Source organism: Neolamprologus brichardi, chromosome 14 (genome assembly GCF_056152115.1).
Source record: "Neolamprologus brichardi isolate AB-2024 chromosome 14, ASM5615211v1, whole genome shotgun sequence".
Classification (NCBI taxonomy): Eukaryota; Metazoa; Chordata; class Actinopteri; order Cichliformes; family Cichlidae; genus Neolamprologus; species Neolamprologus brichardi.
Genome location: NC_142117.1, coordinates 21,269,940 through 21,287,660, shown reverse-complemented (window position 1 = coordinate 21,287,660; position 17,721 = coordinate 21,269,940). Strand labels below are relative to the sequence as shown.

The 17,721-nt window shown below is 40.7% G+C and overlaps 1 protein-coding gene across 1 annotated transcript; it reads left to right on the top strand.

Annotated features, from left to right (window-relative positions):
* The first annotated feature begins 9,772 nt into the window (after nt 1–9,772).
* Nucleotides 9,773–14,271, top strand: rnf26 (ring finger protein 26). The gene has a single exon (XM_006795468.3). The coding sequence runs from the start codon at nt 10,237–10,239 to the stop codon at nt 11,599–11,601; it is 1,365 nt and encodes a 454-aa protein (XP_006795531.1). The 5' UTR covers nt 9,773–10,236; the 3' UTR covers nt 11,602–14,271.
* Nucleotides 14,272–17,721: the final 3,450 nt, after the last annotated feature.

The following is a 17,721-nucleotide window of genomic DNA, read 5'->3' as shown; positions in this document are numbered from 1 at the left end:
CAAAATATGTCCTTAAGTGTTTAAGGCCCCCCCCCCCCCCCCCCCCCCCCCCCCCAAAAATGATAGAAAACTAATTTTCTTCGCCCTCCAGAGCAGCCAGAATAAAAGTATTGTTCCCGTTAATCCTGGTGTTTGATACAGAAGCGAACACCTGATTAACAGATCACTGTTTATTTCAGCACTTGCCCAGACTGACGTTTAATTTTAGTATTATTTGATCCCGTGTGAACTATCATGGTCCTTGCAGCTGGAGACCGATCAAAGGATGGTGCGACATGTCGTGCACACTGATGTCTGTAACCTTTGCTGCTGGAAAATACCACAGTGTCTGCCAGCTGTTACTTCTGCCAAGCAGAGTCCCTCGACTGCAGATCAGAGCCACCTCTAAAAAGCTCCTGACACACTGCAGCACACTGAGAATCCTCCCAGTCCCAGAAGGATGGTGCAGTCACACCAAACCACATTATTGTAGTTTGATATGACCTGAAAAGAGGAAATGAAGCCATTGTCCAGCACAAAACTGACTTTAAGTGATTTATTGAATTCTGGTTGAACCGGAAAATTTTGTCAAGGTTGTGTTCATGGCCTCACAAAATTGGGATTTGTTTTCCTGCATTCTCGGCCATGTCAGCGATCTATTTCGAGCTGCTTTCGTGTTTTATTTGTTTTTATTTGGTGGCATCTAAATAAAGAGGTCGTGAGAGAGCTTAGGGTAACTTTGCCTCAATGAAAAAATTCTCAGATAAGGTTTTCGGGAACAATTGACCTCAGAAAAGTCCCTTCCACTGCAGTTTTTCACATTTTTGTGAAGACTGAGTTCTGCGTCTTTAACGCTTTAAGGTAAAGCACATCACAAATTAAAGATTTTTACGTCACAGTTCAACATCTCTCGCTCTCCGTGTAAGATCCTAATGTTGTGTCAGCTTCGTCTTGTGTTGTGAGAAGCTCAGCACAACATCCTGTCACACGTGTCTTATTGCCGCCACAGAGCAGGAAACAATTGCAATTGTTTGACCAACTATATATGCTTTATAGCATGTTGCTTAATATTTTTCCTGCAACATAAAGATTTTATCAGAGTGTCAAATCTGCTATTATCTACTCAAAGCAATTCTTAAAAAGTAATTACCAGCAAGGGTTCAGGGTTATACATTAATGTAAAGGAGGATGCAAACTGCAGTGTTGATGCTTTCATTTCCTTTAGGGTGAGACACAATCCTTATGGTTTGCACTGATAACGGAGAACTAACTGTTCTCAAAGCAGCTATATTGTTTTGCCAGTCAAGGTCATTAAGACTGAATCTTTAAGGCTGCCAACATGGGTGTGCCACAAAGAGTGTGAGTACAGTATAAGAGATAAACATAGAAACATTGGGAAAACCCTTTTTTTCCAACAACCTCTTAAAATTCCTCATGGACAAATTTCAAGAATGTCCCCTCTTCACCCTTTATTTAATACATCCTGGACAGGGCGTTTGGGAATATCAGGGGGCCACTGGGTTTGGGAATGAGGCAAACAGAAGGAGAAAAAAAAAGCACACCCCTTCCCCCACACATTTCTCAGCACTGAAAAGCCCCGAAAGAGTTTATAATGTCATTTTTCAGAGTTGCTGGCAGGGGAAAAACCTCCAGCTAGTAACTGTTAGATGATGCTAATTAACCGTTAACACATCTTCAGTTGATTTTTGTGTTAATAAATACGTAAAATTGACAGACGGCATGTGTTATCGTGTGATTTGTGAATAATGATTTACAAAGCGGCCATCTGGTGCCCTTTATTTCTTAAAAAAAAATTAACCCTCTGTGGTCTTGTTAAAAATGTTTTAAATGCTCAACACAGAAAGTCATAGAGCTGTTTTTATTTATTTTTTTAAGATAAAGGGAGACAGAGAGAGTTTGTGTGAAAACAGTGTTAAATATTTAATATATCAGACAAGCTAAATGCTGAATTACAGTATAATAATGTGGCACAGAAACAATACAGAGCTGAGGTTTATGGCAGAATTTTGCAGCAACAAAGATTTTGGGAAAATAATTTTAAGACCTGGGAAAAGATTTAAAAACTTCATGGGACATATTGGTGTTTCTTTTAATTGTCTTTGTGCATGTTTTATGCTCTGGGCATCACTAAAGTTTATTTAGTTCATGCTTGAAAAATAGCCCAAATAAGTGCTCAGATGCCTGCCAAGTGGCAAGACTTGAACAATGACTTTGGCGTAACCTCCACAGAAGAAAAGCTTGCCTGGTTTTTACTGTCTTGTGTTTCTTTAAATGTTAAAATGTATAAATCTGTGGTCTTTAGAGATGCTGGCAGGTGAAGTTTGGTCTTGGTAACCTGGCTGTTTTCATATACTAAAGGAGAGTTTAAGGTGACCAGCAGCTACCGAGTTCTTTTAGGGTGGAATATTTTCTTACTTGTTACTCAGAGCATCTGCTTTGCACCTGCACGTACAGAGAAAGAAAGTTGTGTTATTCAAAAATAAAAAAACGGAATAAAACGTATTTACCAAAATGTCAAAACGACTTCTCCTTCGTAGACATATACGATGATTTATCGCTTTATCTTAAAAAGGTAGAAGCAGTTGATCTCCACCTTTATCTAATGCTTAATTCTACCCTTGATCCTGGCTTGTGAAGACTTCCTGTTCTCACACACTGACTTCAGCGTGCCCTTACCATGCACCCCTGTGCGCCATTCCTCAGTGATGGATGATCACTTTTGTACAGAGAGATGTGCTGCTGGGCTAAGATGACCATAGAGGAAGGAAAGAGAGGAAAAAGAGTCACTCTTTCCGAAGGCCACACTCAAGAGCAAGTTGTTTTGGGGGTAGTCTGCCCAACATGAGAGACAGCTATTGTCAGTTACTCCAGTGGATGGGAAGGGGGGCTTTTTGGCAGCGGCTGGTATGGCGAGGGGGCTCTGGGAAGGAGTGGGAGAGTAATCTGAATTTCTTCTAAACTCCGTCACAACAACAGGGATTGTGACAAAGAGCCACTTTCATAACCACACGGGCCAAGAACTGAGCATTGCTTCACCATGGTGATTATATGTAATGATGGCATTAATCATAATAAATCCACCCACCACTGACATGTTTCTTCAGTGTTCAGGCCTGGTGTTTCACATCTTCTGATTTGAGGCGAAGGCACATAGATTCAGTTTGTTGCTTCATAGAGTAGTTTGAAATGAAAATGAGGATAAAAGAAGCATCTTACACACAAATCAAAAGATACTTTTAAAATGTTACTAATGGTGATGCTGATTCAATAGTGTAGTGTTTTACACATTTGCTTAACAAGGTCTACCAAAATCTACCAAAATCAAACATGCAGAGCTACCGGCTGTGGTGACCACAGCTCTGTCTTTAATCACAAAGAAGATCCCATCACAGAGGTGCACCTTTTAATCGCTCATCAATCACATGTCAGTTACTCGGAAGAAAAAAACTCCACACATTGGTTAGTTACAGCTTTGGAGAATCCATTGAGTTCTTTGCTCTTTTTTTTTTCCGCTGATGTCAGTCACTTTTCCGTCAGTGCAGAATGTAGTATTTTCCAGTTGAGGTTTAATTTTGGGGCACGTGGTACCCCTCATCTGTCTTAATGTCAGTTAATGCCTAATCTGTCTTTTGCTCTGACACAGAAACCTCTCACAGTCGGAGAGCGTTTTTGTGAAGCAGCTACGTTTCGTACATTTTGTACTGCGAGCTTTTTCCTGTCAGATCTGGTTGTGTAAGTTGAATGGACACTGAAACACTGAAACATTTCAAAAATCTTTTAATCAATTCCTGATACCTGCACAGAGAAAGAGTCGGATTAAACAGGATTTCTGTTCTTAGTTGCAGAGGTGTTTATAAGTATTAGACCATCTGGGTGAGCTGAGAGTGATTTAAAAAAACATATTTGATGCTTGACTTGATGATTAAAGTGATGACTAATAAAAAGTTGTTTTTTTTTTAAAGACTAGCTGTATGATTTCACGCAGGATCTTAGTGAGTTCTCGGACAGAGTGATGAGTCATGAAGAAGGAAGCTGCTACTGCTGCCTACAAACTGATGGACATCCTGCAGATGTGCAGAAGAGACCCTGAAAAGACGTGACTGAAAGACCATCTGCGTCACGCTGAAGGACCTCTTGGTCATCCCAGTCATGTCTCTGTGAGTCACATAAGAAACATTCCTGCCATCTCTTTTGTCTCACCTTCTTTTGCAGTTTTCCCTCGCTGCCTCTTTCGCCCATTGAATGAGCTGCAGAGGCAGCAGGCCTGAGGCAGAGGGTTACAGAGGAATGTGGGGTCCTGCTTTGGGTCTCGACCAGTCTGCACTCCAGTGATTTCTACTGTTTGGAGTTTGTGTTTTCCCAGAGAAGTCTTAAATCCACCGCCTACCCCCTGTGCTCTGTGTAAAACACACACATACACACAAACAGATGTAATCTAAATGTAAATTGATGTGAGTGTAGTGCACTGGCCAGCCGCCAAAGACATCAGTGAATCTCAAAATAAACCACAGAATCTGGGAACACAAAAGTTGAAGTCAAAGCCACAACAGCACATTTCAAAACTGTGGAGAAAGTGATGTAGTTTGCCTCCTAAAATGAACCTCAGTGGATCAGATCTGTAAAATGCAGAAATCTGAACTTTGGAAATCAAAACTGATTAAGCACAGGAATCTGAATGAATTGCACAAGGCTATATTTACACCCCAGTATCATCTTTTTTTCTTCTTCTTTTTTTACCCCAGATGCTCTCCACACAGCTGTTGAAGCATCAGGGAGCAGGATAGCAAAGAGTACCTTAGGGTGGTTGGCTGCTCAACACCAGAGAAAGCTTGTGGTGGACTTCAGGAGGTCCAGGATTAACGCTACTACTACTCTGTCCATTAGGGAAGATGTGTGGCGATGGTACAGCAGTGAAAATACCTGAGAGTTCACTTGGATGAATCACTACGCAGGAGCAGAAAAAAGGCAGCTTCTGTTGATGTTTTACAACAGTGTGTGGTCACCAGAGTGATTGTGCTGCGGTCTGCTGGGGTAAACTATGTGAACAAGTGTTACAAAATAGTCCATTGTTGGTATAATTAAAAGGATTCTATTTCTCATTCATTCGCATACTAGATGATTCTGCAGTCATAACTTCCATTCAGCAAGTAGCATCTCATCTATTTGATGTAGGTGGGAGACAGACAGAGGTTGGAGTGATGGTTAGCAAACTGCACATCATCCACACATGACTTTTTGTAATTTCACTAAACAAAGAATATATAAACACTTTGGAAGGCATGCTCAAAGTTGGGTGCTAGGTTCTGTTATGCCTTTGACAAACATTGACATGATGGACTTTGTTTGAAAAAATACAACCATTATCATCATTAGTGCTGGGCTGGACCACCTTTTGTTTTGCCTCCAGAACTGCTTTAAGTCTATGTGGCATAGATTCATCGAGTTGCTGGAAACATTGCTCTGAGATTTTGGTCCATATTGACATCGTAGCATTACACAGTTGCTCTACATCCATGATAAGGCTCTCTTACTGCAACACATCCCATATCTGCTCTATTGGATTGAGATCTGGTGACAAAAAATGACTTTTAAGCACAGTTAACTCATTGTCATGTTCAAGAAACCAGTTTGAGATGAGTTCAGCTTTGTGACAAGGTGCGTTATCCTGCTGAAAACAGCCATCAGAAGATGCTAGAGTGTGGTGATAAAGGGATGAACATGGTCAGCTGTCATGTTTTGCAACTTACTTAGTTGGACTCAAGAGCAGGATTCAGGCAAGACAGGGAGATGTAGAATAAGCTTCAGAATAGAATAGAATAGAAAAGAATAGAATAGAATAGAATGCCTTTGTTGTCACTATACAGATGTACAATGACATACGGAGCATCTCCTACTCAGTGCAAACATGTGGGGGAGGGGGCAGAGGTGCAGAGAGCCTTAGATCCGCGAGTTACTGAGGTGAGGGTGGGAGGCAGGAGGAGCAGGAGTGGTGATCCAGTGGTTTGATCTGTAGTAATAGCAGGTGTTCCTGAAAAGGTGAATGTCAGGGAGTGATGCGGGCTTGGCTAAGTCACTAGAGAAAGGAGGAGAAACAGAATTACACACTTGACGTGGTATCCCCAACAACTAGCCTGTTTACCGCTCTAAGAGAGTGATAATCTGGTGGAGTCTGGATGGCTGCACTGGTCCTTAAATATTGCCGTTGACTGGTGATGAGTAGCCTCCGCCCAGGTAAGGCAGACACGACGGCTGCCTTTCACCCACAGATCAAGGCTTCTTATGACAGCCTGCAACTATACTCTTCCCCGATCGGTTAGTTGTTTTAAACTTTAGCAAGTCGTCTTCGCCTTGTCTACATGTCTGTCCATTCTGTAACAGTTCATTGATGGGTTCATTTGTTTTCAGCTATGGCAGTGACAACCACTCTCACACAGCACACATTTTGTTCAGATTTTCTGAATAAAGCAAAACAGTTTAGTATCTAATAAAGCACACCAGTAACTCCAGTAACAGGAGAGAAAGGTTTGTCCTTGTCTCCTGACCTCCTTGCTCACAGGGGATTGTCTGAATTGTTGGAGTTTTCTCTTTACTATAGTAGGGTCTTTCCCTTACAATATAAAACACCTTGAGACAACTGTTGTTCTGCTGTCATGTGACTGGCTGATTGGATATTTGCATAAACAAGCTGTTGAACAGGCGTACCTAAAGAAGTGGCTGGCAGTTGTATACATATTTTTTACAGGAGATTCAGAGGTAGGCCATTCCTCCATTGATTACTTATGTCCTGTCCAACTTTCCCTTCAACTATATACTTTTGTTATGTACCAAGTACATGACAAATTAAGACAAATTAGAGCTCTCCTGTCTGTGATGCGGTTATATTTCTGAAGTCAGCTGCAGTGGGGCGTGGTTCGTGGTGTGGCAGCGGAAGACGCTGACACATCTGAGCTGCATTAGCTCATCATGCCTCCCCTGCTTGTAAGAGTGAACTGGGTCCTAAATGGCATTGTTGTTGTTGGTGGTGGTGTGTAAGGAACAAGCAACTATAAATAAAGATGATGAAAAGCGTTGAAGTGTGGTTGAGTCCATCCTTACTGCCACATCGGTATTTTCACTGATTTCTAATTTGTTTTGGCAGTGTAGAATTAACATGATATTCATGATAGTTCACATAGATATGTGAATATGTGTCCCACCCCCATGTCCCTGCATGACCTTTTTATGTCCTTTTTGACATTGTATGTTCATTTTAGCTAAACAGTTCTGAGGAGGCAGCTTACAGCTCTGAGTTGAAGACAAATGGTAGCAAGTGGAGGTTTTTTTCATATAAAAAAGTGGAATCTACAGTGTCTGTTGACTGATGAGAGAAAATGAAGCAACTCTGTGTAGTGCACATTAAGAAAACTTATAGAAATTCTACATACGATTCCATATGAAAGCCACCCTTTGTTTCATCTTGTCTTTTAGAGGGGAAGGATTTGGTTGACCAGTCAACAAACAAAGGAAACTGACTAAGGGTCTGCTTTCGGACCAGAGGGAAGGTTAGCTACCATAAAAGGAGTAGGTCTAGAAGCTCTCCGCCAGAGACAAAGTAGTGCACAAGACCTTTTATAGCTTCTTGCACTGCCCCGTGTATCCCTGCTGCATCATTAAATGCTTAAACAAATGCTGTTTGTCGGGCGTCCAAAGGCTCAAAGCAGGATTTCCCATGATCGTATCAGATAGAGTTTCCCTTTGCGAGGAACAAAGTCCAGCGCTGAATGGCTCAGATGGAGAGGATGAGGCAAAAGGCAAGGAAGGAAACTGTTTGGATATTGTTCAGGACTGCAATTCTTTTTTTGTTTCATTGTCACTGAAGTAGCTGATGTAATGGGAGGATATATCTGTTAATGTAACTGGAATGGCTTGAGGAAAATGCAAGATATGGTGATGAAAGGTCAGAGTACTGAAGAGTGGATTTGCCAGGCAGCTGTAACTGGAACTGACTTTCTTAATCCTTAAATCATTTCCTGACCACAACCCACATCTTCAACGTAAAGTGTGATGCAAAATACTGTAACGACTTATTTTTGTCCCAAGAAAAGGAAACAGATCTCCACTGCATGACTGTGAATGTTTGTCCCTACAACATTAGAGATACACATATTTTAAAAAAAAATATTTAAAAATATTTGGAACCAAAAAATTAACAAAACATATTCAAAAATGCTTTCAAAAAAACTCTTCTCCTATGTGGCTTGTGTTATCATCAACATGTTCCAGTCCCTGCGGCGTCAATTAGTTATGCTTTGTCAAAGCCGCTGGCGTGGCTAATTTAAACACAGGGTTTCAGTTGGCCTGTGTGCTGTGACGCACTGCATCATGGTATAAGTGAGAGCGATCATCATCCCAGTGCATAATTTGTAAGTAGCAGGGTTGCTGTGCTAACAGGCCTGTCCACGATCTTTTCCATATCTCAACCAAGTTGTTTAAAGGGCTCAAAGGCTGCCAGCAAGTGGAAGTGAAAAACACTGAGCTCCGGATGGGATTATTGGATTTGATACTTGAGATTTTGAGACTTCTACATCATCAGTGTGAATATTTGATATAGCAAATATGATGCAAATTAAAGCTCGTATATACTAATTAACAATTACTCTTTAAAAAAAAAAAAAAAAAAAAAAAAAAGCCTTTTTCATGTTAAATAAACACTGTTCATGTTTCAGCTGCTTCCTTATGGGTTGCCACAGTGGATCATCTGCCTCCATCTCACAATATCCCTCTCATTCTCCTCCGTCACACCAACCTCTGCCTGTCGTCTTTCACTACCTCCACGAATCTCCATATTCAAAACCCTGTCTAATATATCTATTAGACCAGATCAAGATCAAGATCTCTGTCTAAATAAATAAATAAATCTGGGTAAATTCCCAGATGATTAAACAAGCAACTATTTTACTGGTAGTAACTAAAATAAGTAAAGAAAACCATGAGCCTTTTTATCCAAGATAATTCAAAAATTTATTGGGGGGGGGGGGTATATTGGCTGGGTCTGATTATTTGGTGGGGGTCATAACCCCACCTGAAATTACGCCCTGGCTATAAATCACAAGCCTAAAATAATTCTGTATTTAGTAAGATTTGAAACTAGCAGGAAAAACCATAAACTCGTTAGGAATGTGCTTCCTGATGATCCAGGTCATTTTCACAGATGTAGACTATAACTTCATTTTGAAAGCAGAGAAGTTTCTGGACATGAGAAGGAATGTAGATTTAAAGCAGAACATGAGGTTCACTCATGAGACCTTGAAATGTGTTCATCTTTTATATACACTCCACAGATATCTAATATTTCTTTCATATATATATATATATATATATATATATATATATATATATATATATATATAATTTTTTATTATTTTTCTGTTATCAGTTGTTATTATTACTGTTCTCACCAATGCTAGAAGCCACATTAATATTCAGTGTCGTAAATTTTGTTTAGTTTAAAAATAATGAAAAAGGGCAACAACAAATAAAAAGGATTTAAAAAAATAAAAGAGGGTGTGAAAAAGCAAAAAAAAAAAGTGTAGGGAAACAAAAACATTTTGAAAGATTTTAGAATCACTTAGTTTAATTAAGTCAATTTTATAAATGTTATGGACATTGCGTAATTTTATTTCTGCATATATTTATAATATGTTTTGAATGTGCGACTTTTTTTCTAAACCCACTTTTTTCCCGCTTGTAAACACAGGGGGCACTGCGCATGCTCAGCGTAACGACGCACATACGTAAGCTCACTCGACCAAAACAAATATGGCGGATACAGTAATGATGGTAAAGACTCCAAAACCTTTTGTCTGTTTTTTCCCCGGTTTTTCTTGATTTCGTTTATGGGTTCGGCCGTTTTATAAAGTCGTCGTTGGGCCGGAGAAGTGTTTTTGGATGGTAGTTTGACCGGACACCCAACAAAACGAAACCTGGAGTATAAACGGAAGTGTGTGTGGCTTTTTTGAAACTAAACATCCGCCTGTGCAGCGCGTGTTTGCTGTGTTATGTCGTTATTTCAGTGCATGAAAAATGGGGAAAACATGAAAAATAAAGACGTTGAGGTTCAACGACACGAAGAATGGTGTGCTGATTGAGAGGACCAATAATATGTAACTCAAAGCAAAGAAAGGAGAAATGGACTTAACGTGGATACAACCTGAGAGCACCGAGTGGTAAACAGTAATACTTTACAGAAATATTACCATGGGTTTGGTAAACTTTGTCATATCCACTGTAGGAAAATGTCTGGATGCTCTCTGCTTACTACTGGACCTGAACTTTGTCATCGTCCACACCGTGGTGCAGACTCTCCTGGCAGTTATCACCTTCATAACCAGCCTGCCCAGCCTCCTTTATAACTCGGTGCTGGAGCTGGGAAACCTCGTTCTGCTTTGCGCTGTGTCCACCGCGGAGGCGACATCAAACCTAGCTCACAGCACTGTGGCTAATTTGGGGAGCTTGTTGCTGGTTCTGGAGGGGCTCCTGGAGAGCTTGAAGATGGTGGGTTACCTGTCTATGCACGTCCTACTGCGTGGAAAGGAGCACTTGTGTCGAGGGCTGCTGTCAGTGATTGAGGGCTGTGGCATCGCAGTCAGCCTGGTGGTCTATTTTACCAACACAGTGGTAAACTTTGTGCTTATCGCTACCCAGAACATCTACTTGGCATTGGTCAGCATGTGGCAGACGGTTTCCACCCCACTGCAGAAGGCGCTGGAGCTCACGTTGACCTGTTTCACCTTTCTGTACAGCAGCCTGGCCGGCACATCAGCTTTGCTATGGACACCCTGCAAGATCGTTTTGGACTTCCTGGTTTCACTGGTGCACATGTTCATTAGCATCTTCATACTGAACATCTACGGCCTCGTGCTCACCATTACTATTGCACTGGCCACCACCGCTTACCTAAACCCGGGACTGTCCCGACAGATTGCTGTGCGCGTTGTAGAATATATAAACTCCTTTTCACTTCTCCGTAGATTATGTTTGGCTCTCAATTGCATCACTTCAGCCTTACTGTGCACGCCTCACTTTATACGCCGTAACGTGCAGTACCTGCAGAGGATCCTCTATCACATCTACCGACTGGAGAGACGACTTTGGCAGCAGTTGTCTCACCAAAGCAGCCTGATTGGCATGATGCTCCGACCACATCTTCACAGGCAAAACAATAACAATAACAGCAACAACAGAGCTGGAGGTGACGGTGACCCTGGGGAAGAGAGGCGGGACCCACCAGATGGTAGAGCAGGAGATGGAGCCCACCAGGAGGTGCTCAATCCAGTTTTACCCTCCTCCAGCACAAACAAGCAGCTAAAGAAGAAGTCATGTTCAGGCGAAGATGGTAAACCTCTGCCAGCTGAGAGTCTGCTGACTCTGCTGAAGGAACAGGAGGAGAGGAAGAAGTGTGTGATTTGTCAGGATTGTGCCAAGACAGTGGTGCTGCTGCCTTGCAGACACCTCTGCTTGTGTAGAGACTGCACACACATTCTTTTAAGGCAGCCCATCTACCAGCAGAACTGCCCGCTCTGTCGGCAAATGATCCTCAACACCATGGACGTGTATCTATGAGGGACCAGCCAAAGTGGATCAACCGGTGTCTGATGCCAAGTAGCCTCACAGCCTATCAGTATCTACATGTATAAGTTTTACCACCAGTGAGCTTTACTATTTAAAGATTTATTTTTTTGTCTTTTCACTTAAATGGGACTTAAGTGAAAAGACCAGACCAGACTTGTTAAACATACTGGATAGCTCTGGATTATTTGGGAATTGAGAGATTTAATGATAGTAAGAAAAGAAAAAGTCACCAGGTTGTCTTCTGGTGTCAGATGCGTGCACACGTTAACAGCACATGTTGTGCCCTGATTCCATACTATACACTAAATGTAAACAACACATAGTATGTACAAGTTCTCATGGTAAACATTTTCTGTGAGTATGCAAGAAGTCAACATATTTATATGTGCACAATATTTGTGCCATGATGCATCACAAAAGTGATACAGCTGTATACATTTTGGGAGAAAGCCAGATGTTTTGTTTTGTTTTTTCAGCTGTAAGCACCTCTTTGTGCATTTTGCATCAAAAATGTAAACACAAGCTTCTTTTTCTCACATGACGCCCTGGAAAATATCAGAATAAGTTCTGTTCTCACTTCTGAGAATATTCCTTAGCTTAGGTGAGGTAGTGGCGTGGGTACGCCTTGCTTGCTTAATTCTACGCATTATTTTCCACTCCGTTCCTTCAGGCATCATATAAACTTTATACCCAAGGAGCTAGAAGTGTAAAAAAATCAATTTTCAGAATGATCTCTGTTCAGGGATGCAATGCTTACAATGCTTTAAATATCAGTCACGTGTGCAACTGTGTGTGTGTGTGTGTTTGAGCTTTGCTTTAATTTTTGCCTTCCCAGTGTAAATCCATACTCAAATCCTAGAGTTAGTCTTGATTTTGGGGGCAAGTCTCCAATTTAAGAGTAAGCTGTGTCTGTTGCTGTTTGCCACAGGGATGCACTGATTAATCAGCCACGCATCAGCTGTTTGCCAGTATTAACCTTGCTGACTGCCTGCTACCCATTTAAGATGATAACTACAGTGGCCCTGAGAGGTCAAACAGACTGCAACTAAAGAAACATCAGCAAATAGAGAAAGAAAATACTGCACAAATACAACAAAAATAGAAAAAAAAACATTGCAAAAGCTAAAAAAATTAACGTTTTTAGTTTCTGGGGAAACAACTATTTGATACAGCAGCTGTGGAAGTTACAGAAACCAAAACGTGAAGGATTGCACTGAGACACACTCGACAGAAGCAAAAGATTCATTATCGTTGTAAAGGAGAAGCAATGCAAGGCAGTATATATATTGTTTTAATCACACAATTCATACAGTACTGTAGACGTATGTTTGCTGTTAGCTGTTTACTGTTAGCTTGTCACTTCCACAGCTGTCCTGTCACGTTATTGTCTTCCCAAAAACACTTTTTCTTTGGTGTTTTTTTCCCCCTTTAGTTTTTCCTTTAACAGTGTTGTGTCAGTTTCTGCTGTGTTTTGTGTGCTTTTACAGAATTTTCCAGTTTACTGGTGGGTTTCTTTTAAGATGCAGTGCATTTGACCACTCAGAGTTCTTAGGTTTGGTCAACTGAATGCTCAAAAACAAGGTGGTTAAGAGGTCTGGTATATCCTTAAAAGTGATTGTTTGTTTGTTTGTTTGTTTGTTTGTTTTAAGTTTCCCTGGCACAAATGGAGTTCCAGTGTTGCTACATTGAGCCTCAGGCATTGCTAAAAAAGCTTTTCTACCACTCATGTCTTAAATTGTTGTGATTCCAGTGGGCCAAGCTGTGAAGGAAGGAAGCTAACACTGTGCTTTTACTTTATTAGTGAACACATAATTCCACATGCTGTACGCATGAATGTTGTATGTATAAATGCAGCTTTCACCCTTTAGACCAGATTCTGTGAACCACTTCACCATTTTGTCTTTCCAGTCAGGCTTGATTCCATTTATTGTATCTTATTTCTTCCAGCTGATAGGGTCTTTCCTGTCCTCTGCCAGAGGTGAGTTACAGTCACAACTGACGAGTAATCCATAAATGGTTTTCCCTTTCTTTTGACATTGCCGTAAAACAGATTTCTGTGGTATAAAAGGACCATAAACAAATAAGGATTTTGCAATTTAATTTGCGGTTGTTTCTCCCTTTTTTTTCTGTTTCATTTAAAATATTAAAATTGATTTATGTTAAAAGTTTACAGGACAATATTTTGTCACCAGTTATTGCGTTGTTATTGATGGTGGGTGGTGTAGAGTCAGATATGGAGAAAGAAGAAAATGCCACTGGTCATTTGATCAGATTTGCCTTCTTACAAGATCATATAAAAATCCTCATTTTGTGTAATTTAAATTGCAGTTTCTGAAGAATTTGCAGGGTCTCGAGTTGTGTAATGGAAAATACTGATGATGTCACGTTTTCTACCGCGGGTGAAAGCGGTCTCAGTGTCAATTTGGAAGATTATTCATGATTCTAGAGCCTGTAGTCAGAATAGACCGCTCTCAGGTATTTCTAAAGCACCAATGGCAGTCCTAACTAAAGATTGCAGTGGGTAGAAACACATGCTGATTGCTGAATGTATGAACTGTGTGAGCAGTGAAGGACTGTGAGTTGAAGACATGAATGTGTGTTATGTTTTTTAAATTGCCATGTGACTGTCTTGTGTTTGTAATAAAATAACAATCCCTGAAACTGAAGCTCTTCATCTTCCTTCATCCAAGTGAATGTTTTTGTACAATTTTACCTGCAGAGGATTTTATTAAACAACCCATTAATTAATTAATCTATAGCATGGCATCGAACACCAAAAAGAAGTTTTAAGACCATGTTAAAATGTTTTGTCCAACCAGCAGTGCAAAGATGTGTGGTTTCATAGAAAACTGATTATTAGGTACACCCGTTCAGCTCCTCATTAATGCACATATCTGTAGACAACCACATGGCTGCAGCTCAGTGCGTTTAGGCATCTTGACAACCATGTTCAAAACGAGCAACAGAATGGAGGAAAAGGTCATTTTAGGTGACCCTGATCAGCCAGTCTTAGGTTTTTCCATACAACCATCTCTAGGATTTACAGAAAATGGTCTGAAAAAGGGAAAATTATCCAGTGAACAGCAGTTTCTCGAAGTGAAAATGTCTTGTTGAAGTCAGGTTGAAGTAGAATGGTCAGACCCTTTTGAACTGATAGGAAGGCATCCTGTGAAAGGTGTGTAGTATCCTGTGGAGCATCTCTGAATGCACAACATGTCAAGGCAGATGGGCAACAGCAGCAGAGGACCACACTGGGTGCCACTCCTGTCAGCTAAGAACAGGAAACTGAGGCTACAACAGAAGATTGAAAAACATTGCCTGATCTGATCAGTCGTGCAAGATCTATCTTGATACCTGAAGTATTGTTCATTAGGCTTTTTTATTCCACAGTCGTTGAAAGAACAAATAGGTAAGATAAATAATAGAAGATAAGATTTGCTTTTAAATTTACAAATGTGAAGCAGACAACTCGCTCTGACGTCGATCTTAATACATTTCGTTTTACATAAGGCACAAAATCTGCCAGCTGTACAAAGTCAACTGCACAGGATGCAACTCTGGACAGTTGATGACATCGGTCATTTCAGGACTGAGGCTCTAAAATAGGCTAAATCTCCCTTCAGGTGAGTTTTGAGGGAAGATCCAGCCTCAGGAAGGAGGGTACCACCTCTGGTTGAATGCCTCATGCTGTTTCTGTAAACATGTTTCCAGCTGAGCACAGATGCAAAAAGTATATTAAAACTAAAAAAATAAATATTGCGAATGAACATCCTGTGTTCTTCCATGTTTTAATACTGTGACCATGAAGTTGGTCAAAACTGGCTGAAGAAAATGTGACAGGCTAAAAAGGCTTGACGGTTACTGTTATTTCCTGCAAGAAAAAAATAATTCACGTCTGTTGTGACACATCAGACACAAAGGGCGGTTTGGGGAAATGAGTGTAGCTGTGATTCAGGTGCAGCACATGAGAGGAAACAGCCACACTCAGGAAAGGCGTTTAAAAAAAAAAAAAAAAAACATGTCGTAAAAGAATAACCACAGGTGCAAATAATAAAAGTATCGATGACTGAGACACACAGCACTGAGAGTCGCAGTGTTGTTCACTGTGGCTGTCATTAAATATCACAGCCAGCATTACTGTTAATACCCACACCTGTACTTCTCTCGCTATATGAAAATTCTATTCAATTTTATTTATATTGCGCCAAATCACAACAACAGTTGCCTCGAGGCGCTTTATTTATAAGGTAAAGACCCTATAACAATACCGGAAAACAGAGAAAACCAAAACAATCATATTAGCCCTTTAAGTAAGCACTTTGGCGAGAGAGAGAAGGAAAAACTCCCTTTTAACAGGAAGGGTACGTATAAAGTAATACAGACTTGTTACACATTTATTTTACTTATGGCAACAAAGATGATGCAACAGTTCAGAGATAGTTTAGTTTTCACGTCTTTTGATTCTGAAGATAAAGGAGCTGCTTTGTGAATGAGGGTGCGTGTCTGGGGCTTGCAGAAAGGCTGCAGGATTAAGGGGGGAACGGGGTCCTAATGGCCAGCTGGGAATACTACTATAATCCTATTACAATTCATCAGAGCCTTGTGGCTTACAACTTCAGAGGCTTCATTGTCATTCCCAATGTTCCCTCTAAAAATATCTCCATATTAAACATCTGCTCAGATTTTTAAAGTCCACCTTGACCTCCATAAATATATTTCTAATGTTTCTTTTCGCACTTAAACTATGTTGCTGTTAAATCATTCTGGCTCTGGCTCAGCTGGAGACAATAAGACTTATTATTTAAATGACAGAGAGGTGAGGTTGCTACCTGACCCCCAACCTCAACACACTGTAAGACACCAAAAGCACATCCGGGTGCTATTTGTTGTCTCCTGACCTGTGAGCCCAGCCTCAGCGGTGTTTATGTTTGTTGCAAATGAGGGTGGTGTTAACAGAGGAGAGGAAGTTTGATGTCAGGAGAGGAGCAAGAAGAAGTAAACCGAGGCGAGCAAAATGCTCCGGGGATCTGGCCTCTTCCTTCTGACCCTGGTGGTCTTGCAGTGTGGGAAAATCTCAAACTCCAGCACACTCATCTTTGACTCATTCAGGCTCTACTTCTTCTGATTTTAAGCTCCATCTCCATCCCTTACTCTGACCTTTCCCTTCTACATCTTTTCCATAAAGTATTGGCTAATTTTGGTGTCTTGCAAAACTGGAAATTCATTTTTCACACTGTAGCAGAAATGGGGGAATTTACATGAGCTAGTAATCACGCTGATCTGGAGCTGACCCTTACCCTTTAACCCCCTCATGAGCAACAGGGAAATATTCCTGAGTAGATGATCTGAAAGAGTACAGTTGGAGACAGAATATAAAGGTTTAGAGCCAGTGTGGCAGTAATGTGTAGAGACAAGGAAGAAAGGGGCAGCTCATTAGCCTCAGCCTCAATCCTAACCCTCACTCTACTGTAATTAAGAGATTTGTTGTAATGAATCCAACTAATCCCGATAGCCTTTAATAAACAGAGTGTGTGATGTATGGGCAGCTCAGAGGCTGAAGCTGGTAACCACTGAAGGAGGAAGCTGGATGGTAGCAGATCCAGCAGTTTTGTTGATACTTTGTGGTACTGTGATACCTTGAGCTTTAAACCAAAGAGAAGCACTTTGATGTGTTACTTTTTGCTATGGCTGAAAGACTACTGAAAACAAAAATAGGCAGTGATGCTGATTTAAATGTAGTTCTTATAAGAAATATCCAGACCCATGATTTGTAAGACAGACTCTGTAAATTTAATGCAGCTTCTATTTAAAAAACAAACAAACACTAATCAACAGAAAATGGGCCATAATGTCAGTGTGAAGAAAAGTACAAGTGTTTGTACAAGTCCCTTTGACGGGACACACCCAAATTGTTTGTTATTTCTATGCCCATTGAAACTTTCTGGTCAAGAGGGACATAAAAGATCTGATTACAGTACTGTACAAACGTCTTGAGACACTCCTTGAGACAGGGAAAACAGATGTACTGATTTATTGAAACGTGCAAACATGCAAAGAAATACAGTATGTGAGACTGAGCAGACTTTGGTGTGATTGTCTTCATTATTCAAC